Genomic DNA, 24,640 nt, shown 5'->3' with positions numbered 1-24,640 from the left:
CTTACACCCACCCGCACTTTCAGTAGTGCTCATACACTTATTTATTCTCTATCTCCCACACATCTGATCACCACGACATGCCATCACAAACTCCGATACAAACGTGTTCTCAAGACATTACAGAGAAACATATATATGGATACAAACACATACACACAAGAACAAACATGCACACAGGCATTTCATCACAAACACGCAAATATGCAAGTACACAACCACACTGACAAGTAACATTCGCACCACACAAATGCCAGACTATGAACATCATGAATAAGAAGGGGCTAAGCTCCTCTCCTCGACTTTCAATGGTGTTACTATCACGGGATCCACACACTACCAACATCGTTGGGGTTACCATTGACAAGAAACTCAACTGGACTCACCAAATAAAAATACTGTCCACAGAGCCAGTAAGAATGTAAGAATACTTCATTAAGTAACTCACCTCCTGATTCCTCAAAGCCTGACAAGTCCCAAGTCAGGAGTGTGATGGAATACTCCCTCCTTTGCCTGGATGAGTGCAGCCTCAACAACAATCAAGAAGCTTGACGTCATCAGGTCATACCAGCCCGTTTGATTGGTGCTACATCCACACTTTGCACCATTGAAACTCAATAGCAGCATGATGCTCTATCTCAAAGATGCACAGCAGAAATTCAACAAAGATCAGCAGACAGCACCTTCCCAACCCATAAGCATTTCCATCTAATAGGCAAGGACAACGACGATATGGGAAAACCACCACCTTCAAGATCCTCTCCAAGTCACTGACTATCCTGACTTAGGAATATATAGCCCTTCCTTCTTTGTTGCTTGGTCAAGATTTTGGATTTCCCTCCTTAATGGCATCGTGGTCAACCCACAGCAGGTGGACTGCAGTGGTTCAAGAAGGCAGCTCACCACCAACATCTCCAGAGGAACTCGGAATGGACAGAAAATTCTGGTAAACCAGTGAGTCCCACGTTCCACAAAGTGAATTTTAAAACGCTGCTACACAGTGTTGTCTCTTTGTCATTATTTCATGGAAAGACAGTCTCTCTCAGTTCATCACATTACACAAAGCTCATCTTATTAACATTATACACCGGACACATAAATTCCCTACTATATTCAAACCTTGTGAAATGTACTCTACCATGATGACTCCAAGTTCTTGTTTAAGAATCAACTTACGGTCTCTTCTTTCAGTGTTTCTCACATTTATGCATCATGCCTTTGGATTGGAAAATTGAACACGTCACACTGACTTTTTGAGAATAAAAATACATAAAATTACAGAAGATTTAGCTTAAGCACTGTGGTGGTGGATTTGTTGGAGATTGTTGCAAAGAATGGAGTGACTGAACAACGAGAAATTGTTCAGTTAATCAGAGAGAGCCAGCATGCATTCATGACAGGGGCATAATGCCTGACAAACTGCCCTGAAAGTTTTGAAGAGCTGATTAATGTAGTGGACAGTGGAATGTCTTTGGATTCTTCATAGACTTACAAAACCCATTTAATATTTTTTTAATATAATGGATTCCAAAGTTAGAAACCCATGGATGTTAGGGTAAATTACTGGCATGACTATAATTTCTTTTGAGTGGCTGGCAACAGAAAGTTCAGATCATGGTGTTGGGGATTGAGGGGTGTAGAATGTAGTCAAATTGGCAATAACCAGTGGTGTCTCACAAGGATCTGTGCTCGAACAGCAGTTATTAATATTATTAATTAACGACTTGGCACAGAAAGCCACATCTCCAAACTTGCTATTGTAGTTGCATTGCAGATAGTGCAAACATTAGCTCCGAATTATAAGCAGATATTGATTATTGTAGTTTTTAAAAATTAGATTCCCTACAGTGTGGAAACGGGCCCTTCGGCCCAATTAGTCCACACCGACCCTCCGAAGAGTAACCCACGTAAATCCATTTCCCTCTGACTAATGCACCTAACACTATGGACAATTTAGTATGGCCAATTCACGTAACGTGCACATCTTTGTGCGAGAGGAAACCGGGGCAAGCGGATGAAACACACGCAGACACGGGGTGAATGTGCAAACTCCACACAGACAGTTACCCAAGGCTGGAATCGAACCAAGGATACTGGTGCTGTGAGCCACAGTGCCGCCCCTAAATAAGTAGCGAAAACTGCATCAGATGGAGTTCAGTAGAAGCGAATGTATGTTAAATGGAAAGAAAGAATAGACTATGCGCCTTTCGACATGATGTGAGGTTAAAGACAATGGATATCCAATGCGTCTTGCTGGTTCAAATGCATTGATATTGAAAATGCTAAGAACAGATGCAAGAAAATAATAAAAAAAACTAATGGAATGTTGAAGTTTATGTCTGAAGTTCTGGAGTATTTGGATGCAGAAGTTATGTTGCAGTTATACGAGACCCTGGTTAGAACTCATTTGGAGCCTTTTGAGCAGTTGTAGGCATCAAAACCTTATGAAAGACTTACTGGCTTTGGAGGGAGTACAAAACCCTAAGAACGATACCTCCGAGATTTCAGGAGTTAATGTATCAGAACAGTCAAGGCAAATTAGATCTGTTTATTCTAAATTTTAGCAGAAAGTGATCGACCATTTCAAGATATTAATAGGAAAAGATAGGGTTGAAAAAAGCAAATCATTTTCAATATTTGGAGTTTCCAAAAATAGAGAGCATAGACTCTTAATTAAGGTCAGACAATTCAAGAAAGAGATTAGGAAGCACTTCTACATAAATGAGGTATAGATGATTGAAACTCTCTTCCATAGACAGCTATTAATTTTAATTTTGAGGTAAAGTTTTCTTTGTTCAGCAAAGATTTTGAGGGATAAAGCCTGGAATTATGAGATAGGCCACCGATCAGCAATGATCCAATTGAATGACAGAACAAGCTCGAGAGGCTGAATTGGATAATCCTTTTCTTTTCCTCCTGTGTTGCTATGAACATAAACAACATCTTCTGCATTTCACACTGACACACACAGGCACACATATTCACATACCAACTCAACGCTTGTGGATGCTCCAAATGCTGATTCTTCAAGCAGAATTCCGTGTCTTTTGTAAGGACATTTTTTATTTTGTAATTCTGAAGGAACTACTGCAGCGTCTGTACCATATGTCGTTCTTTCCATTTATTTAGTCCAACTCTGATTTCTCCCTTATCTTTATCAACGCCCATTTTAATATCTGGTCATAAACCTGTCAATGGTATCCATTGAAAATATACCTAAATCCAGAATTACAAAGAGGAAAATAGAAAGAACAACACAATATTAGGAATAGGCTCTTTGACCCTCCAAGCCTGCACCAACACGTTTTCCTTTAACATACTGAAACTGTCTTCACTTACACGTGGCATGTCCCTCTGTTCCAATCTTACTAATGTATTCATTGAGGTGTTTTTTTAAATGCTGCTATTGTGTCAGTGTTGGGGAAAAGTAAATTTTTTGCTGAATCATTTAAAACAAAATCGTCAGGAAAGGAGAATTTGATCAAAAAACTAGCTTTTATTCCATGGGCATGGGGGAGCTACATCTTCCTTTGGAGAAGTCCTCGGCAAATACAATGTGTTACAATTTATTTGGTATTAAAAAAAAGCCCACTGTCCATTAATTACACAAACTAGGGGCAGTAGTAAGGTTCACGTACATTGTCCAGACCTACATTTCGCAATGTCTGCAAAACTGCATGATATCTTATACAGCATGTTCAGCTAGGCAAGAACATTCAATAAGAGACATAGTGAAATAATACATTATTCGATGAGGCAGAAATATCAAAGGGTCAGAGGAACAGAGACAGGCTACCACTGCAAAGTCAGATTAACAAAATACCATTCCTCAGCCAGGACTCAGACAGCACTATGGCTAGCAGACTACATTTTACTGCAAAAATTGCTTTGTGAGCAAAAGGGGGACTTTACCCATAGCCAGGGGATTGTCAGGGGCTGGTGGTTGGAGATCGGACATCTAATCCATGGATCATTAAGAAAAGGGATAGAAGACTCCAGTGACTGGGAATCATCATCGGGGGTTTCGTCAGGAAGGGGAAACATAGGCATCTGCGAGATCACTGGAGAGTAGGGCCACAACAGAGAACTGAATCGAGTAGAGGATTATCTGCAGGGTTACTTAAATTTCCAAAGGCGGGGAAGAGAAACCTGCAAGATGGTCAAATTCCATGAGGATTCATAGAACATAGATCATAGAACAATCCAACAAAGACCAGGCCCTTCGGCCCTCGATGTTGCTCCGACCTGTGAACTATTCTCAGCTCGTCCACCTACACTATCCCAAAATCATCCACGTGCTTATCTAAGGATTGTTTAGATCTCCCTAATATGGCTGTGTTGACTACATTAGCAGGTAGGGCATTCCACGCCCTTACCACTCTGCATAAAGAAATTTCCTCTGACATCTGTCTTAAATTTATCACCCCTCAATTTGTAGTTATGCCTTCTCATACGAGCTGACGTCATCATCCGAGGAAAAAGTATTTCACTAATCCTCTGATCATCTTGTATGTCTCTATCAAATGCCCCCTTAGCTTTCTTCTTTCCAATGAGGACAGACCCAAGTCTCTCAGCCTTTCCTCATAAGACCTTCTCTCCAGACCAGGCTACATCCTGGTAAGTCTCCTCTGCACCCTTTCCAATGCTTCCACGTCCTTCCGGTAATGGGGAGACCAGAACTGTACACAATATTCCAAGTGTAACCACACAAGCTTTTTGTGTCATTGCAGCATGATATTGCGGTTCCTGAACTCAATTCCTCTAACAATGAAACCTAACACACCGTATGACTTCTTCACAGCACTATCCACCTGGGTAGCAACTTTCAGAGATCTATGCAAATGGACTCCAAGATCCCTATGCACATCGACACTACCAATAATCTTTCCATTGACCCAGTTATTCCCGTTATTCTTCCCAAAGTGCATCACCTCACATTTAGCTATCTTGAACTCCATTTGCCACCTCTCAGCCCAATTCTGCAGTTTATCCAAGTCCCCCTGCAATCTGGAACATTCTTCAAAACTGTCCACTACTCCACCGACTTAAGTGTCACCTGCAAATTTACTGATCCATCCACCTATGCTTGCGTCTAAGTCGTTTATAAAAATGACAAACAGCAGTGGTCATAAGATAGATCCTTGTGGCACATCACTAGTAACTGGACTCCAGACAGAATATTTTCCATCAACCACCACTCGCTGCCTTCTTCCAGTTTCTAATCCAAACTGCTAAATCACTCTCAATTCCATGCCTCTGCATTTTCTCCTAGAGCCTACCATATGGAACCTTATCAAAGGATTTACTGAAGCCCCCGTATTCCACGTCAACTGCCCTACCCTCATCTACATCCTTGGTCACGTTCTCAAAAAGTTCAATGAGGATTGTGAGACAACTGCCCTTGACACAACTATGTTGATTATCTGTTCTGGAATCAAATTGTTGATTGCTAGATGATTATGTATCTTATCTCTAATAATTCTTTCCAAAACCTTTCCTACAACAGAAGTAAGGCTCACTGGTCTATAATTGCCTCGGTCATCTCTGCTGCCCTCTTGAACAAGGACACAATATTTTCAATCCTCCAGTCCTCGGGTACTAAACCTGTAGACCATGAGGACTCAAATGTTAAAGCCAACGGCTTGGAAGCTATCTCATCCCTTGCTTCCAAGAGAATCCTCGCATAAATTCTATTCGGCGCTGAGGACTTGTTTACTTTCACTCCTTCTAGTATTGATAACGCCTGTGCATAACTAACCTCGATCATTTTTCGTCTAATATTTCGTACCTCATTCTTCTCCTCCACAATATTCTCCTTTTCCTGAATGAACACCGATGAGAAATGTTCATTTAGCACCTCTCCGATCTCTACAGGGTCCACACTCAACTTCCCACCTCTGTCTTTGACTGGCCCTATTCCTACCCTAATCATCCTTTTATTCCTCACATATTTACAGAAAGCTTAAGAGTTCTCCTTTATTCATTTTGCCAAAGACTGTTGTGGTGCCCTCTCTTTGCTTTTCTTAACTCTCTATTTAAATCCTTCCTAGCTGATCTGTAACTCTCCATCTCCTCATCTGTACAATCTTGCCTCATTAACACAAAGCCTCCTTCTTCTTCTTAACAAGAGATGCAATTTTTGTTGTAAACTACGATTCCCTTACCTTATCACTTCCTCCCTGCCTGACAGGGACATATCTATCAAGGATACGCAATTTCTGTTACTTAAACCAGCTCCACATTTTGATTGCCTGCATCCCCTGCTTTTTGCTACCCCATTTGATACAACATAATTCTTGCCTCATCGCATTATAATTGTCCTTGTTCCCATCGATAACTCTTGACCTGTGGTATGGACCCTTTCCATCGCTAAACTAAACGTAACCGAATTATGGTCAATCTCTCCAAAGTGCTCACCTACAACTAAATCAAACACCTGGTCTGGTTCATTATCAAGCACCAGTGTGGCCTCCCCTCTTGGTGGCCCTTCGACAAACTGTGTCAGGAAACCCTCCTGTACACATTGGACAAAAACTGATCCATCCGACGTACTAGAGCTATAACATTTCCAGTCAGCTGGGGAAGTTTGGTGTGAGTTCGGAACGGATGGTGTTATGGATACATAACCATCAGATAGAGTAGTCGAAATTCTGCACATAAAGAAAAGTATTAAACTATAACTCCTATTTACTAGGGGTTATCTGACAATCCATTGTGCTCCATTCAAACATAGTTAGTGACAGAAAGATAAGAAGGTTAGTGAAATGCAGTTCGATTTGCCTGAGGCATGCGTGGACGGAGGCTGAACAGATCTCTCTGCCAGGATCTTCTGGTTATCCTCTGGGGGTATGGCACTCTTTGACATGAAACTGTATGCGTCTATTCAAGCTTCCATAGACGTTGACTGCTATGTGGGTGGCCAGCAGAACTAGGAATGGTCCTTTTCACCCAGGGTACAATTTTCCCGGTCTTAATTTTGAGGCTTGGTGTACCTGTGAATGTAAACCTTGATGAGTTTTGGCTAACTGTTACAAATATTTCCCACTTGTCCAAAATTGTTGTGACAGCAGTATTAGTCGTTGGGATGGTTTTGATTCATCTACTACATACATCTATTATTAGACAATACTCGCATCAATGTATTCAAACTAATTTTATAAAAACAAGTCGTAGACAAGTAAAAGGTCCACCAAGCATTGAAGTGGTTCAACAAACTCAGGGCTTCCATTTTACAGAAGAAAATCAGGCTTGCTTCAGCTCTTTTCTCAGCTTCTTTCTGAACATCTGGGCACCGACAAATTTGCAATAAAGTATTAACTGTTCCCTCCTTGCCCAATAATGAACTTCATCAACGAAAATAACCTGCAGCAAAGAAGGAACAAGTGTTTGTCCAGGTTGAGTGACGAGGGACCCCCCCTCCCGCCCCCATTTGACTCCATAAAGCCTCAATGAAGGCTTCCCCTGCGGATTCTGAACCTTTCCCAGGTCTGGCATACCTGTCACACATTGTCTGTAACCGGGTTTTGTTGGGGACCTAATGAGACCAGAAGTTTGGGATATAAGGCAACCTGTTTGGCAGCAGCATCTATCTGCTCATGCCTTTGGAGACTGTATCAGTTGCTTCAATGTGAGCCGAACATTTGGTATCTGCCACATTGATTGGACAAAGTCGCATTAATAATAGCATTAATAGAATGCCACGTGGAGGTTAAAATTCCTCTATGTTCCCAAAGGGCTCCGTAATCGTGGGTCATACCAAAAGCACCACGAGTCAGTGTATATCAGCAGATTTTCCTTTTGCGAGGATGCAAGCATGTCAACCCTGCATCACCTCTAAGGTAACATGACGGACACTTTGCTCCTCAGTGGCCATTATTTCCACAGTTTAAGCAATGTCCTGCCATCTGTCCCTGGGGGGATTTCACTGTTTTGTTTGCAATCCCAAAAGCATAGTTCCAGGCGCCACATGTCCCCATTTCCAGGCTCCACTTGGGAAAGGGTCATAGTGACACAGAAACATAGAGATGTAAAATATTGAAACAGACCCTACGGTCCAACAGGTCCATACCGACCTGATATCCCAACCTAATCTAGTCCCATCCAGCACCTAACCCACCAAGTCACTCCTATTCATATGTACATTCAAATACCATTGAAATGATCCAATTGCACCAATCTCCACCAATTCCTCTGGCAGCTCATTCCATACACGTACCACCCTATGCCTGAAAAAATTGCCGCTTAAGTCTCTTTTGTATCTTTCCCCTCTCACCCTAATCCTATGCCCTCTAGTTCTGGACTCACCAAAACCAGGGAATAGACTTTGTCTATTTATCCTATCCATGCCCCTCATAATTATGTAAACCTCTATAAGGTCACCCTACATCCTCCGACGCTCCAGGGAAAACAGCCCCAGTCTGTTCAGCCTCTCCCTATGGCTCAAATCCTCCAACCCTGGCAACATTCTTGTAAATCATTTCTGAACGCTTTCAAGTCTTACAACATCTTCTGGGTAGGAAGGAGACCAGAATTGCACGCAATATTCCAACAATGGCCAAACCAACAGCCGCAACGTGACCTCCCAATTCCTGTACTCAATACTCTGACCAATAAAAGAAAGCATACCAAACGTCTTCTTCACTATCCAATCTACCTTCGAATCCACTTTCGATGAATTATGAATCAAAACCCCAAGGTCTTTTGTTCAGTAACACTCCATAGGACCTTACCATTAAGTGTATAAATCCTGCTATGATTTGCTTTCCCAAAATGCAACACCTCGCATTTATCTGAATTAAATTCCATCTGCCACTTCTCAGCCCATTGGCCCATCTGATCAAGATCCTGTTGTAATCTGAGGTAACCTTCTCCGCTGTCCACTACACCGCCAAGTTTGGTGTCATCTGCAAACTTACTAACTGTACCTCTTATGCTCGCATCCAAATCATTTATATAAATGACAAAAAGTAGAAGACCCAGCACCGATCCTTGTGGCATTCCACTGGTCATAGGCCTCCAGTCTGAAAAACAACCTCCACCACCACCCTCTGTCATCTACCTTTGAGCCAGTTCTGTATCCAAATGACTAGTTCTTCCTGTATTCCATGAGGTCTAACCTTGCTAATCAGTGTCCCATGGTAATCCTTGTCGAACGCCTTATTGAAGTCCATATAGATCACATGTACCACTCTACCCTCATCAATCCTCTCTGTTACTTCTTCAAATAACTCCATCAAGTTTGTGAGGCATTATTTCACACGCACAAAGCTATGTTGACTATCCCTAATCAGTCCTTGCCTTTCCAAATACAAGTACATCCTATGCCTCAGGATTCTCTCCAAGAGCTTGCCCACCACCGAGTTCAGCTTCACTGGTCTATAGTTCCCTGGTTTGTCCTTACCACTCTTCTTAAACATTGGTACCACGTTGGCCAACCTCCATTCTTCAGGCACCTCACCTGTGTCTATGAATGACACAAATATCTCAGCAAGAAGCCCAGCAATCACTTCTACAGCTTCCCACTGAGTTCTCAAATACACCTGATTAGCTTCTGGCGATATATCCACGTTTATGCGTTTCAAGACATCGAGCACTTCCTTCTCTGAAATATGGACATTTTTCAAGATGTCATCATCTATTTCCCTATTCTATATCTTCCACATCCTTTTCCAGTGTAAATACTAATGCAAAATACTCGTTTAGTACTCCCCCATTTTCTGTGCCTCAACACAAAGGCCACCTTGCTGATCTTTGAGGGGCTCTATTCTCTCCCTAGTTACCCTCCTGCCCTTAATGTATTTGTAAAAATCATTTGGATTCTCCTTAATTCTATTTGCCAAAGCTTTTTCATGACCCCTTTTTGACCTCCTGATTTCCCGCTTAAGTATACTCCCACTGCCTTTATACTCTTCGAAGGATTCATTCGATCTATCCTGTCTGTACCTGACATATGCTTCCTTCTTTTTATAAATAAAAGCCTCAATTTCTTTAATCATCCAGCATTCCCTATACCAACCGGCCTTTCCTTTCACCCTATCAGGAATATACTTTCTGTGGATTCTCGTTGTCTCATTTCTAAAGGTTTCCCATTTTCCAGCCGTCCTTTTACCTGCGAACGTCTACCCCCCACGCCCCCCCATTAGTTTTTGAAAGTTCTTGCCAAATCCCGTCAAAATTGGACTTTCTCCAGTTTAGAACTTTAACCTTTATCTATCCTATCCATCACTATTTAAAATCTAATGGACTTATGGTCGCTGATCCCAAAGTGCTGCCCCACTGGCACTTCAGTTACTTTCCATGCCTTATTTCCAAAGAGTCGGTCCAAGTTTTGCATCTTCTCTAGTAGGTACATCCGTAGACTGAATCAGAAAATTTTCTTGTGCACACTTAACAAATTCCTCTCCATTTAAAGCCTGAACACTCTGGCAGTCCCAGTCTATGTTTGGTTAGTTAAAATCCCCTACCATAATCACCCTATTATTCTTTCACACAGCTGAGATCCCCTTACAAGTTTATTTCTCAATTTCCCTCTGATTATTCGGTGATCTATAATACAATCCCAATAAGGTGATCATCCCTTTCTTATTTCTCAGTTCCACCCAAATAACTTGCCTGGATGCATTTCCGGGAACATCCACACTCAGTACAGCCATCCCTTATCAGAAACGCCACTCCCCCTCCTGTCTTGCTTCCCTTTCTATCCTTGCTGCAGCATTTTTATCCTGGAACATTAAGCTGCCAGTCCTGCCCATCCCTGAGCCATGTTTCTGTAATTGCTATGATATTTCAGTCCCATATTTCGAGACATGCTCTGAGTTCATCTGCCTTCCCTGTTAGGCCCCTTGCATCGAACTCAATAGAGTAATAGAGATGTACAGCATGGAAATAGACCCTTTGTTCCAACCCGTCCATGTCGACCAGATATCCCAACCCAATCTAGTCCCACCTGCTAGCACCCCGTCCATATCCCTCCAAACCCTTCCTATTCATATACACATTCAAATTCCTCTTAAATGTTGCAATTGTACCAATAGACAATAGACAATAGACAATAGGTGCAGGAGTAGGCCATTCAGCCCTTCGAGCCTGCACCGCCATTCTATATAATCACGGCTGATCATTCCGAATCAGTATCCTCTTCCTGCCTTATTTCCATAACCCTTGATTCCACTATCTTATTCCACCCTCTATCCAACTCTTTCTTAAATGAATCCAGAGACTGGGCCGCCACTGCACTCTGGGGCAGACCATTCCACACAGCCACCAACCTCTACCACTTCTTCTGGCAGCTCATTCCATACACGTACCACTCTCTTTGTGAAACAGTTGCCCCTTTGGCCTCTCGTATATGTTTCCCTTCTCACCCTAAACCTATGCCCTTGAGTTTTGGATTCCCCGACCCCAGGGAAAGGACTTTGCCTATTTACCCTATCCATGCCCCTCATAATGTTGTAAACCTCTATAAGGTCTCCCCTCAGCCTCTGACGCTCCAGGGAAACTAGCCCCAGTCTGTTCAGCCTCTCCCTGTAGCTCAAATCCTCCAATCCTGGCAACATCCTTGTAAATCTTTTCTGAACCCTTTCAAGTCTCACAACATCTTTCCGGTAGGAAGGAGACCAGAATTACATGCAATATTCCAACAGTGGCCTAACCAATGTACTGTACAGCCTCAATAAGACCTCCCAACTCCTGTACTCAATACTCTGACCAATAAAGGAAAGCATGCCAAACGTCTTCTTCACTATCCTGTCGACCTGCGAATTCACTTTTAAGGAGCTATGAACCTGCACTCCAAGGTCTCTTTGTTCAGCAACACTCCCTAGGACCTTACCATTAAGTGTAGCCCATCTGATCAAGATCCTGTTGTAATATGAGGCAACTTTCTTCGCTGTCCACAACACCTCTAATTTTGTTATCATCCAAAATTGAAACGCATAAACGTGGATAAATCGCCAGGAGCTGATCAGGTGTACCCAAGAACTCTGTGGGAAGCTAGAGAAGTGATTGCTGGTCCCCTAACTGAGATATTTGTATCATCAATAGTCACAGGTGAGGTGCCAGAAAATGTACCTCTTATGGTCGCATCCACATCATTTATGTAAATGACAAAAAGTAGAGGACACAGCACTAATCCTTGTGGCACTCCATTGGTTACAGGCCTCCAGTCTGAAAAAACAACCCTCCACCACCACCCTCTGGCTTCTCCCTTTGAGCCAATTCTGTATCCAAATGGCTAGTTCTCCCTGTATTCCATGAGATGCAACCTTGCTAATGAGTATCCCATGGCATACTTGTCGAACGCCTTACTGAAGTCCATATAGATCACATCTACCACTCCGCCCTCATCAATCCTCTTTGTTACTTCTTCAAATAACTCCATCAAGTTTGTGAGACATGATTTCACACGCACAAAGCTACGGCTATCCTTAATCTTTCCTTGCCTTTCCAAATACATGTACATCCTATCCCTCAGGATTCCCTCCAACAACTTGCCCACCACCGAGGTCAGGCTCAGTGGTCTATAGTTCACGGACTTGTCCATACCAACTTTGTTAAACAGTGGCACCCCATTTGCCAACCTCCATTTTCCGGCACTTCACCTGTGACTATTGATGATACAAATATCTTAGTTAGGGGCACAGCAATCACTTCTCTAGCTTCCCACAGAGTTCTCGGATACACCTGATCAGCTCCTGGCGATTAATCCACGTTTATGTATTTCAAAACATCTAGTACTTCCTCCTCTGTAATATGGACATTTTGCAAGATGTCACCATTTACTTGCCTGCAGTCTATATTTTCTATATCCTTTTCCAGTGTAAATACTGATACAAAATACTCATTTGGTATCTCCCCCATTTTCTGCAGCTCCACGCAAAGGCTGCCTTGCTGATCTTTAAGGGTTCCCATCGTCAAATGTAGTACAATTTATTAATCCTACCTTGCCCTTTCTGCCGTGACTGGTTGACTCGCTTTTGTTCTCAAGTGTACCAGTCTCAGATTTATCTCTTTCCTCACTATCTCCGTGGGTCACCTCCATCACACACCCCCCCCCCGCTCCAACCGCCCCCTCCGCCCCAACCATCCCACTAGTTTACATCCTGCTGAGGCAGCTCTAGCAAGTTTCTATGGCATTATATTAGTCCCTTTCCAATTTAGGTGCACTCCATCCTCCTTGTACAGGTCACCTCTACTCCAAAAGAGATTCCAATGATCCCAACATGTGAATCTTTCTCCCATACACCAGCTCATCAGCGATGTATACATATGCTCTATCCTCCTATTCATGCCCTCAGTAGTTCGCAGCACCGGGAGTAATTCAGATATTACTACTCTCAAGGGCCTCTTTTTTAAATTCCTGCCTAACTCTCTGTCATCTCCCTTCAGAATCTCAATGCTTTCCTTTCCTGTGTTGTTGTTTCCAATGTGAGCAATGACCTCTTGCTGGCCCCTCTCCCCCTTGAGAACATTGTGTGTCCTCTCTGAGACATCCTTGGTCCTGGCACCAGGGAAGCATTGCTCAGCAGTGCTCGCTGGGCGGGCATCTGAGGTAGCTTCTGCCCCAAATGGATGTGCTGGCCTCAATCAACTCTGTTGGCGCTGGAGCATGTGTTATACGGATCATGTGTTTGGTGGGCATACTCGGTTTTACTTGAACTTTGGTTGTGGTTCAGTGTTTCCCAGTAGAAAATCATCACTCGCATCATTTGCGACTGGGAATTCTTAGATGAATTTATATTGTTTGTCTGAATCATTTCGGTGATGCCAGAAAGAATACATAGCAAAAGATTAGCGATAAGTTAACTTTTCGATTATTTTGATTTATGGACTGTATACCTCTTTTGTCAGACAGCTCGCCACTTATTTAATTCGTAAAACACAAGGTATTCCTATTCAGGTCACTTCTAACATTTTGCTGCCATTAATCTCTGTTGTTGTTTGGACATATTGAGCAAATTAGGCCGGTTTCTCCTTGTGGTCAGGGATTTGATTCATTAACATTTCTTGGTTTCCCGCAACCACCCTGTTTCAGGATGGCTCAGGCCACTGATGATGTCACCTATAAAGCTGGTTACCGACATCGGACCCTTCACCATCAGAGTAAGTGGAGGTTTATAAATGGGAGATGTGCTGGGGACTATCAGGAGATGTTAGAGGAAAATCCCCATCCTCTCACTCAAACAGGATCAGTATGCCAGACATAGGTTCAGCATTCCGATTAGAATGTAAGTTATTTTTACTTGACAGCATTTTTTCTTTAACTTTTACAAATATATGCCCTCGCCTTAATAGCCTTGCACTGTTCCGCCTGTTCCTTTTCCTCATCTACCCACTTACACTCAACTTTTCGCTATTCCCAGGTTTTGGGAGTTCCATCTGCTGCACATGTATCTATCCCCCATCACATGCATAATTCCTCCAACTGGCTAGTAAGGTATCGTTCCGTTTACTATTGGATTTAGTCATGTATTATTTAATTAATAATGAACTAATGCAGACATGCTTCAAATTAACCATAACACAATGACATAGATCACTGACAATGTATAAAGGTATACAACTAATCGAACTTGCTGACTAATGCTGATTTTGTGATTCAAGGCTAGTCCACCTGGTCCTGAACAATAACATTTAACACAAACCTTAACTATAAATCAGAGGTGGAAAATGAAGAATTGACTGAGGCATTTTAAAAGTTATCAATATAAACTGGAGATGCATTTATTCAAAAACCAATTTTAAAATGTAAAACGTACAGTTTCCAACTCTGAATTCCATTATAATTACCTGGCGTTAGTCCAATAATTTAAATCCCAGTTGCGGTTCCTTTAGCGGTTCTGACCAGTCATTGTTTATTTCCAACATTATAGGTTGTGAAATGACGACAACTGCATTAAACAAATTTGTCTAATCACATGGTAACAAAATACTTTGAATGCGCAAGTCCAGCGATACAGATATGAACAATAGTATCTTAATTTTTGTTGCATGATTTTTCACAACATGATGTTGATCTGAAACTTCAATTCTCAGTGTGGAAGTGAAATTGATATAGAATAAAGCTATGACAGGCATTTCATAATCATCAATGAGATGCAGCAGTCTTAAAATTAAGTGTAAACAAACGAGTCCGAAATAAAGCATAAACAAATTAATTCTGCTAGTATCATTTTCAGAAAATAACATTGTTGGTTCGGGATACTTTATATCTATCTTTATACTTCCATTTTACAATATTTAACAAAAATTACATGAAGTTCATGTAATTTCTCCATTCAATGAACAATTGTTAAATCTGAGGTGACTTTCCTTGATGTTGTTTTTAGATTATTTTTAAGAAAGGAGCAGATACTTGCTGAGGAATGGATTTACAGTGTTATTGCTTTTAATTCCTTTAGTCAATTCTTAGATTAGTCCTACACCTGGGGGGGTGAAATTAAGGGGCATTGTAGAACTGGATTATACATTTGTCAAATTGTACTGCCGCCTTCCATCATATTCGAATTTAAATAAAATTGGCGTTCATGTAAGCATAAAATGTGAGAATTTAGAAATTGACAATAAGACAGTCATGAAGAACTGCAAGAAGAACTGGTGGATTAATATCTCATTAATATTACTTGTTTAATGAAACTACACTTCATAATCTCTCATGCTTGCTGAAACTTTAAAAGAAATCATCTTAAATTCCCAAAGTGCGAATTGAACTCAAAACAGTCCCTTATCTCGACCTCCAGGGAACAAAACACAAACATTCAATCACTAAAAAACAGATGTGCACTCAAACCAGACCACAAGCAGTTCATCTTTGTGCAAGCTTCAGTGAACCAGCACTGTGTTGGTCTCTCTGTCTCTGTCTTTCTGACACACACACACACACACGAACATTTTTCAACCTTTTTCCTATCTCAGTTTTTAGGTTATTTTTGTTCATATCTTGTAAGGGTAATGAGACATTCACACCCCAGCAAAGTCAAACTTAGGGAGTTTCGCCTTATAAATCTTGCTGCAACACATAGCTGCTTAACCAAATGGGCAAAAGCTAAATACCCCCCAGCTCGTCCATTTGCAATTCTAACAATATTTTCAAGGCATGTTGTTCGTGACTTGCATTAGTCCACCAACCAAGGAAATAAAACAGAGTCTTTAATAGTTGTCCAATATGTCCTGCATGACAAATTCTTTAAAGTTTGGACATCCAAAAACAAGCAACTATATTTACTGCAGAATTATACTAGCCAAATAAAAATAAGTTCAGATGCTTTCATGGATTGAGGCATCTTTAAGCATGCCACGGACCTTAGAGTGGGTCCAGGGTTTACCAAATATGGTTTTATCTGTCTTAACTCTGGGGCAAGCAAGTTGTTTGGTACTAAATTTGTAAATCGTATAATGCCTTCACCATCCATCTCGACACGATGACACCGTTGAGAACTCACACTAGTATCTTGTGGCTGATTAGCGGGAATTGTATCAGCGTTTCTAACAGCTTTTTGCCAATGGCCAGTTTTCCTTTTCTTTCGAACATGACGAAAGTAGCAACCACTTTCTATATTTCACCTCTCAAACAATATTGACTGGGAACCACGCAGGACCAGGGTATCTCCTACCTTACTCTTGATCCAAACACATTTACCACGGCAATTCAGTGTGTCCTTCAAGACAGCAAACAGAATCTGGCCACGCTGCTCAGCGAGAGAAGATTTACTTGTCCGCGGGGGCAGTCTTTTTGCCGGGTGTTTGGAACTTACCACTCCCATTGCAATGTTACCAGTCCATTGCGCAAGTCTATAACCTGTCAAATAAAATGAACACACCACACAAAGACAAACAGGCGCGGGAGCAACTGGCAATAACTCAAGGTCACCTGAATTTAGAAACCATTCTTGCCGAATTGTGTCTTGCCACAGCGTCTTTCCATTTAGATCATCGTGTTAGCTCAAGTCGACTTCTAATGCTGCCTGCAACCCCACGTCTGTGGTCTTTCTGGATGCCGTCTTGCAACATCATTTTTCCCTCTTTCCCTTAAAAAGGTGTCAGCATGTTAATTCAAGGACACAACATGCAGCCTGCCAATATTTTAACTCTGTCGTTCCCCTCCTTTTTTTCTAAAACAAAAACAAAAGCAAAACAAGGAAAATCAAAAACTTTCATTAGTAGGTAGACCAGACTGCACACAGGACTCCAAATGTAGCCTTGCTTATGCCTTATGCAGTTGCAACAAGATGTCACAATTCTATTCTCATTGTCAGACCAATGAAAGCATGCATACTGAAAGCTCTATTCACCACTCTATCTGGCTGCGACTCCACGTTCAAGTAGCTATGAATCTGTAAGTCTAGATCTATTTGTTCTGTAACACTTCCTCAGGGCCAGTCCTGCTTGGTTTGGTAGACCAAAATACAGCACTTTGCATTCATGCAAATTGAACTCCATCTGCAATTCCTTAGCCAATTGGCCCAGGTGATCGAGATGTAGCTGTGTTCCCTGATAACCTTCTCTTTGTCCACAATATCACCAACAGTGGTGTCATTTGCAAACTTATTAATGGCACTTTTTAATTTTTTTCTCGAAAGTTTCTGCTCCCATGACTTTTTCTCAAATATATTGTGGAAACGTCTTATCAATATCAAGCTATGTAAGTACTTCTAACAATGTCATAAGCAGACACGACATATATATTAAATAGAACCTACATAGAGAATGTATTTACAATTGTTGTATATTTTATTCTTGTATATTTTATTCTTACCTAATTGTGATATAATAAAATATACACAAGCACACATGTTTACACTTAATTGCTATATTTATATAGATATCATCACTTGGGAGAATATGTTTATAAGATATTTTTAAAGGACTATGACAGCCAATGCACTTTCGAATGAAATCATAACTAAAAGTCAAAATGGATATTACAGCTCCTAAACATAATGTCAATTCACAATTGATTGGGAATTACTATGTAACGATTGCATAAAGGAAAAGAAGCAGTTTAAATATGTACTATCTTGAAGATGACAGCTAATTGGAAAAAATGGTAATTTAGCATGCCAAATAAGATAGTGATTATCAACATTATAGATGTTCTCTAATTCTGCACATTAATAAATATAAGCCATAAAGACCCACAAAGGTACCCTTCATTGAGCAAGTCAATATTAATGCTCATGAGAATCACTTCAAACATTTGCCAAATTCGAAATTAACAGATAATTCAGCATATAATTTAAGAATTTCCAGTGTAATTCTCAAGCAGTTCATAAAAATCAAAAATATAGAACATTTATATTCGTATCATAATAATGTTTATATTAGTCGTAATACCATATAAAGTATTCAATTATCCTGGGACAAAATGGTAATAGAAATTCTGTTACTGTCCATAATTCTATCAATGTCAATACTATTCATAATTTAATATATTTATGATAATACCGCATGGCAGTAATTCTTCAAATGTGGCTAATGTCTGGAGTGCCTTGCTTCAAATGTCAAGGTCAGAAATCGTGTAAAATTTTAAAAAAGCACCATAACAGGATCCTGGTTGGACGTAAGACAAAGAACTGATGATGTCCTTGAAAAACATATTGAAAATATGAAAGAAATTACGCAAGGAATTAGTAGAGCTAAAATAGTGCAACAAAAATCGTTAATAAACAGAATTATGGAGAATCCCACGGCTTTCTATACATACATAAAACGCAAGAAAGTAGCCGTGTGGCACAGTCGTTCAGCGGTTAGCTCTGCAGTCTCACATAGCCGGAGAACCAGGTTCAATTCCTGCCTTGGTGACTGTGTGCAGTTTGCATATTCCCCATGTGTCTGCATGCGTTTCTGCTGGGTGCTCTGGTTTCATCCCACAATCCAAAAAAGGTGGATTGGCCATGCTAAATAGCGTCGAGAGTGAGGTGCATTTGTCAGAGGGAGATGGGTTTGGGCGGGGCTTGGTATGGACTTGATTCTAAACATCACACTGTTTTAACATAATACACCTGATAACGACTTATTATAAAACAACATCAAACAATCAATAACGTACTAATAATCTGAGTTTTTCTTGCAATGATGCGAAAAATATTGTCCAAGAAAATTAAGCAGACAGCCAGCACCTATTGATAAGGTCAGGCTTGTGAAACTTACTATGTCTTGAAAGAACAAGCATATGTTTAGGTTTACCAGCTTAGCTGAAAAACTACCCTGTCATGTACACAAGAACATGTACATAATTTGTGACATAGACACTAGGACACATTTTTTATTGTTGATTTATGGAATAGCTATGTTCTTTTGGTTTGGGAAAGAAGCTGGTGACCAATGAGGGACAGTTGACAGTTGATGAGGAACAAGGGCAGATCCGGGAAGGAATAGAACAGACAGTGTGCTCGCTTAGAGTGATTTTTAAAAAAAAATTAAAAAGGAAACTGCATGCTGATCGATTGATCTTTTCAAATAGGTGTGTAGGTGGAGACTAACATGTAAACAGGAAACCCACAGATGAAACCAACAATTCTGTACTTTCCATCTAGTTATTTTTAATTGCAGCACAAAATTTCCACAGCTGTTAACTTTATGATGCCTCAGGTTTTATCTTCACAAGTAATTTAATTGCACATATGTCTCACTTCACTCATGGCAATGAATATCATATCTCTCTGTACTCTTGTCAATCTTTTATCAGGTTCGACGTTCTTTATTTCTATTTGAGGTGTAAGAACAATGGGAAATCATGTAAAGTGAAGCATTAAGTGGCTGTATGGTATAACGTTTGTTTTGTGGTGAGCAAAAGGCTTTCATATTTCCTTTCTTTCTTTCTTTCTTTCTTTCATTCTTCCTTCCTCCCTGTCTTCTTTCTTTTCTTTATTATGTCCTTTTTTCCTTCCTTTCTTCCTCCCTTTATTCCAACCTTTGTTTCTTCCTTTCTTTCTTCCTTTGTTTCTTCCTTTCTTTCTTCCTTTGTTTCTTTCTTTCTTTGCTCCTTTCTTATATCTCCAGCTACTCACTCAAGTTTAAACCTTAATAATTTACCAATTCTTAAATACCATTGATGGTCATTGAGGAAAAGATGGCACTTTCTCACTTACAGCATTAAACTTGTGATAGTACTTATTTCAGTTTCAGCTGACTTCTTCTAATATGCCCTGTTTTCATAGTTGTCGTCTCTCAGACAGCGCCTCTGCAGAATCCAGCATTTCAGCATGTCTCGGTTGGAAGCACTGTCAGGATGAACTGTCACACGGGCTGGTATGCAGTGGGAGGTGTTCATTGGTATAAACAGAAAGTACGAGAAAATTTGCAACTCGTTTACATGGTGAGGAGAATCTCCTATCCAGCTGGAAGATTTTCTGGAGAATTTAATGAAACTATGAATATTTATACGCTTGTGATTCACAATGTCCAGAGAAATGATTCTGGTCTGTATTACTGTGCTGGTAGGAAATCGTACCTTAACCCCTTCAAATTCGGAAAGGGGTCGAGATTGCTCATAGCAGGTAAGAACAAAGAAAGATTTACTAGCAATAATCGGCAATGTTGAACAATAATTTAATTTTACCTCCCAATCTCATCAGGTTCTCCCACCATAGTTCTTTTATCCCCACCGCCGAATGAAGCATTTTCTATGGAAACTGTGCCATTGATGTGTTTAGTGAGCAACGTGATCTCTGACACTCTTCCTATCCACTGGAATATTTCCACTTGGGATTCTGAGAGTTGGACTGAATCTGTGACGGTAGACTCCGCCGGTGCAGATAATATCAGAAATCATATCATCGTCCCAGCAGGTTGGAAAAATAGCATTGTGTGCACTTGCTCAGTTGAACTCAACTCAACTACAAGTCTTGTCAGCGAACGTGTTTCGTATCACAGAGGTAAATATTGATTATATCAGTTCACGCTTATGTTTAATGCCAACATGGATTTTTATTGTGAGCAATATGATCATTAAGGTTGAAAGTTCATTCTTTGCATAAACGTTCGGCTATTTACTACTTCCAAAACACTCAATATTGTGCTGTTTAACATTCTTGATGTTTATCGGTTGAAGCACACCATTTCTTGTTAGTAGTAATAGTATTATATTAGTATAATGTATTCAGGAGTCTGAATATCTTGCTGATTACAATAGGAAAATAATTATCTATTCATACTTTTCTAATTTCACTCCTAATTCATTTGAGTAGTGTTCAGTGTTTCATATATTCACAATAGGGAAAAACATAATTTAACAAATTGGTGAATGCAATTAATAAAACTTAAAAACAGCGTTCCTTAGAAGAGTCTTTCCAAATACCACTTTGATTCAATTATCAACATGTGCACCTGTTCAAGCATTCCATTCTCCCATCCAGATTTAAGAGTACTCTTTGTCCCATCCCCATTTGGTACATCACACTCATGCCTCTTCATTGTGCTTCAAGTTTGATGAAAACTATATTCCCCTAATTCACTCCATCACTTCTCCACTTTGTAACTCTGTGCTTGTATTAAGTTTTAATGCTCCTGTTATCACTGTTTGACCTTCTGTTCCTTTCTGGTTCTTTTTTGTCAACGCAGCAACAAATCACTCTGTTCATCTACAAGCTCAGATTCCGATTTTTCAAGATTTCATGTAGCCTCTCCTTAATTGATCTTTGAATAAAGCATCAGCTTTTTGCCCAACAATTGTCATTCTAAATCGTAATGCAGCTGTTTAAAATATTTAAATTATGACGTGTTAGTTATGGAACGAAGTTACACTTTTAACGCAGTATTTGTTAAACATAGTCACTTGCAGAGTTAAAAGTGCCAAAGAGATGTAACCTGTACAGAATTCCGAAAATTCAGGGTAACTTGCCTTCCAAGATGCTTCAAGAAATACGAAAAGTTGTATGTAGCAAGTAATATAAAATCCAGAATGCAAATACCTAGTAAAAATATTTAAATACTAAACTGCTTCATTGATAGAAGTGTTGAAATATAGTTTTAAATGCTATATTACACAATCCGTTGCTGGCTTTGCTGGAAAGACTGACAGGTGCAGTCGGAAATTACTTCGAATAGTCATAGATGGGTCCCTGTGAGCTGTCTGCAAGTGGAGTATGGTTCGGTTGTGGATAATGAATAGTATCTCTGCCTTCTTCAGAGGACGCTGGTTTTCCTTGCCTTTTAATATTTTATGGGAGTTCATCGGTGCTGATTCTCCTTCTTCTGGTGTTTACTGTCTACGTGGGTTGGAGTTGCAGGAATTCTGACTCAGGTAGAAACTCTTCTTTGTTGTCATGTATTCATCTCTGTATCCCAGGCTCAGTGTATTCTAAATAAAGAGCTGGCATTTTTTACACCAGGAAACTGGAACACGGCTGAGAAATCCACAGATTTTAGACCACGTGATCCAAAGCCGGAGGTAAGTGTATGGACATTCTTTTCTTTACACCTCTCTCTCAATGTATTCTTTCTTTTTGCTTGTTTTCTGCAACACTTATGTGAAATGATCTTGGCCGGAAAAGTATACTGAGCATTTAAGAGTGATCAATGCAATTTGGAACAGTTTCCCATTTCTGGAATAACGAATACAACTAAAAACTGTAAATTTGGATATTTAATATCAGTAAATATATTGGTTATACACACATACATTCAAAATGCATCTTTAATGCAATGATGACGGGGTAGGTATGCTCATACTGTGAAAGGAAAAATGCAGGATTGACGATTGCTCTTGGACATAAGGAAGATAAAACCAAGATTTAGTTCAAATGATTAATTAGTTTAAACATGTATTTTGGGGAATAGCGTGAATTTATAAGAATGTGGCAACATTTTGAGAACTTCATACCTCATAGTGTGTTCAACAGGACAATATTTGCAAAGTTATGTTGTTCTGAAAAAGAACTGTTCTTTTCATGTAAGACTTCCTTCTTTTCTCGCTTCTTGTCTAATTCTATGTTTCCACTAATTTCTCAGCTTCGTCTAATTTTAATAATGATATTATTTACTCCAATTGTGGATTTCACCAGCAGACTGGCATAGTGCTGTTCTGGCTTTGTATGGGAGACAAAAATAAAATAGTTTCTGGATTAGTGGTGCTGGAAGAGCACAGCAGTTCAGGCAGCATCCAAGTAGCTTCGAAATCGACGTTTCGGGCAAAAGCCCTTCATCAGAAGTCAAACAGTTTAGGGGTGACACATAAAGGAGATGAATGCATCGAATCTTCTCGCACATTTTTTCCTTCTTTGTTGATGCCGATGCACAAAAGGGAAATCATTACAGCCACATGGAAATAAAGATCACTATCGTTTAACTGAAGGAGTTGGGAGTGGGATCAGCTGAAAGTGTAGAACTGCCATGCATTGTTCCTATGTCTTTTTGATTGCAGTGGTGTCTGATTTCTTCCATAGACCCTCTACGCTGATTTGGCATTTAATGAAGATCTGATACGTTGACAGATCAAACATTCATGAAGTGAAGAATATGTCCCGGGTTTTCTCCTACTGCAAAGTCACTAAGAAGCTTTCTTTAGTCGTAATTGAAGGATTTTCTTCCTCGAATTTGTGCTGTGCCCATGTATTTTAAGACCCATTGATACCGGCGTGGAAATGTAGTTCAAAAGAGAATCTTCCGACACAATTAACACTGAAACGTCAACCTGTCCCCCCAGATGAAGATTTCATTAACACTGATCAATGTAATTCTTAATTGTCACTGAGGAATTCCCAGTTCCAAGTGGGGGTGTCCAAACAGAAGTGATTCAAACTCTGCTGAAGACCGCTTTCATTCTTGTTATTGTTTTTCTTTGAAGTATGTGCATATCGCTGATAAGATCAAAATTCATTAAGAATCGTCAATGTTCGTTTAGAACTTGGTACCAAGTTTCCCGTGTATGTGCTGTTAATTTTGTAATGACAGGAACATCGAAGTGTCATAAGGTGGCACTGGAATAATAATTGCATGTTTATAAGTTATTCTGGTGAGAAATTTGGATTCGAACATCTATTCTGATTTAATTTGCTTTATTGTTGTCAGACGTAACTATGTAAAGGAAAAGGTTTTATTTTGTAAGCCGCACAGGCAGATCATAACGCATAGGACATACAGATCACAGGGTATTTAAATACATAAAATTGAGGTTTAAAGGTTTGGATGATTTGTAATATATGGGAAGATCAGATCAGCTGTAGAGAGTGCACGAAAAATCGACCGATGTCAAAGCCATTTCCTCGGCTCCTTGGAGCCTGTTAGATTTATTCTGCTAATACCAATTCGGGTTATGCATACTTCTTCTAAATAACCTGTGTGATCTCATCGACGCTTAATAAAGGAGCATAACCATGCAAAATGACTGCAGACAACTTTGTTCACTCTGTCCGTTCATTTTACCTTTTTGTTTGTCGGTTTAGTTTTAACTTTTTTTCTGTTTTTCTACTAACTTACCTTCTGGAGAGTGGCGGCAGCGGTATTCGGCTCAATTAATTTGGCTGCCGGTTGATGAGGCAGTGCAAAGCAATGGCTGACGGCCTGACCAGGACTTTGGGGGAGCTCCCTATGACCAAAGTGCATATCAAAGTCAATGATGAGGGACTGCATGGACAACGCCTGGATCAGGACTTTCACAGTCCGGTGTGAGGCACAGGTAATGATCCCAGGAGCAAGACTAAGGTGG

General features: G+C 40.3%; 1 protein-coding gene across 1 annotated transcript; it reads left to right on the top strand.

Moving 5' to 3' along the window:
• Positions 1-19,638: 19,638 nt before the first annotated feature.
• Positions 19,639-23,423, top strand: LOC140453916 (immunoglobulin kappa light chain-like). The gene is made up of 5 exons (XM_072548770.1): positions 19,639-19,681; positions 20,154-20,492; positions 20,571-20,870; positions 22,326-22,384; positions 23,379-23,423. The coding sequence occupies exons 1-5, from the start codon at positions 19,639-19,641 to the stop codon at positions 23,421-23,423; spliced, it is 786 nt and encodes a 261-aa protein (XP_072404871.1).
• The last annotated feature ends 1,217 nt before the right edge of the window (positions 23,424-24,640 follow it).

This window comes from Chiloscyllium punctatum, chromosome 28 (genome assembly GCF_047496795.1).
Source record: "Chiloscyllium punctatum isolate Juve2018m chromosome 28, sChiPun1.3, whole genome shotgun sequence".
Taxonomy (NCBI): Eukaryota; Metazoa; Chordata; class Chondrichthyes; order Orectolobiformes; family Hemiscylliidae; genus Chiloscyllium; species Chiloscyllium punctatum.
Note: the sequence above shows the minus strand (reverse complement) of the source record. Positions and strands in the feature narration are given on the sequence as shown.

Bases quoted from the DNA above. Each gene is read 5' to 3' on its own strand.
- LOC140453916 (XM_072548770.1), top strand. From the start codon at position 19,639: ATGAATATCATATCTCTCTGTACTCTTGTCAATCTTTTATCAG. The intron at 19,682-20,153 runs GTTCGACGTTCT...CTGTTTTCATAG, and splicing joins TCTTGTCAATCTTTTATCAG to TTGTCGTCTCTCAGACAGCG. The intron at 22,385-23,378 runs GTAAGTGTATGG...TTTCTTCCATAG, and splicing joins CACGTGATCCAAAGCCGGAG to ACCCTCTACGCTGATTTGGC.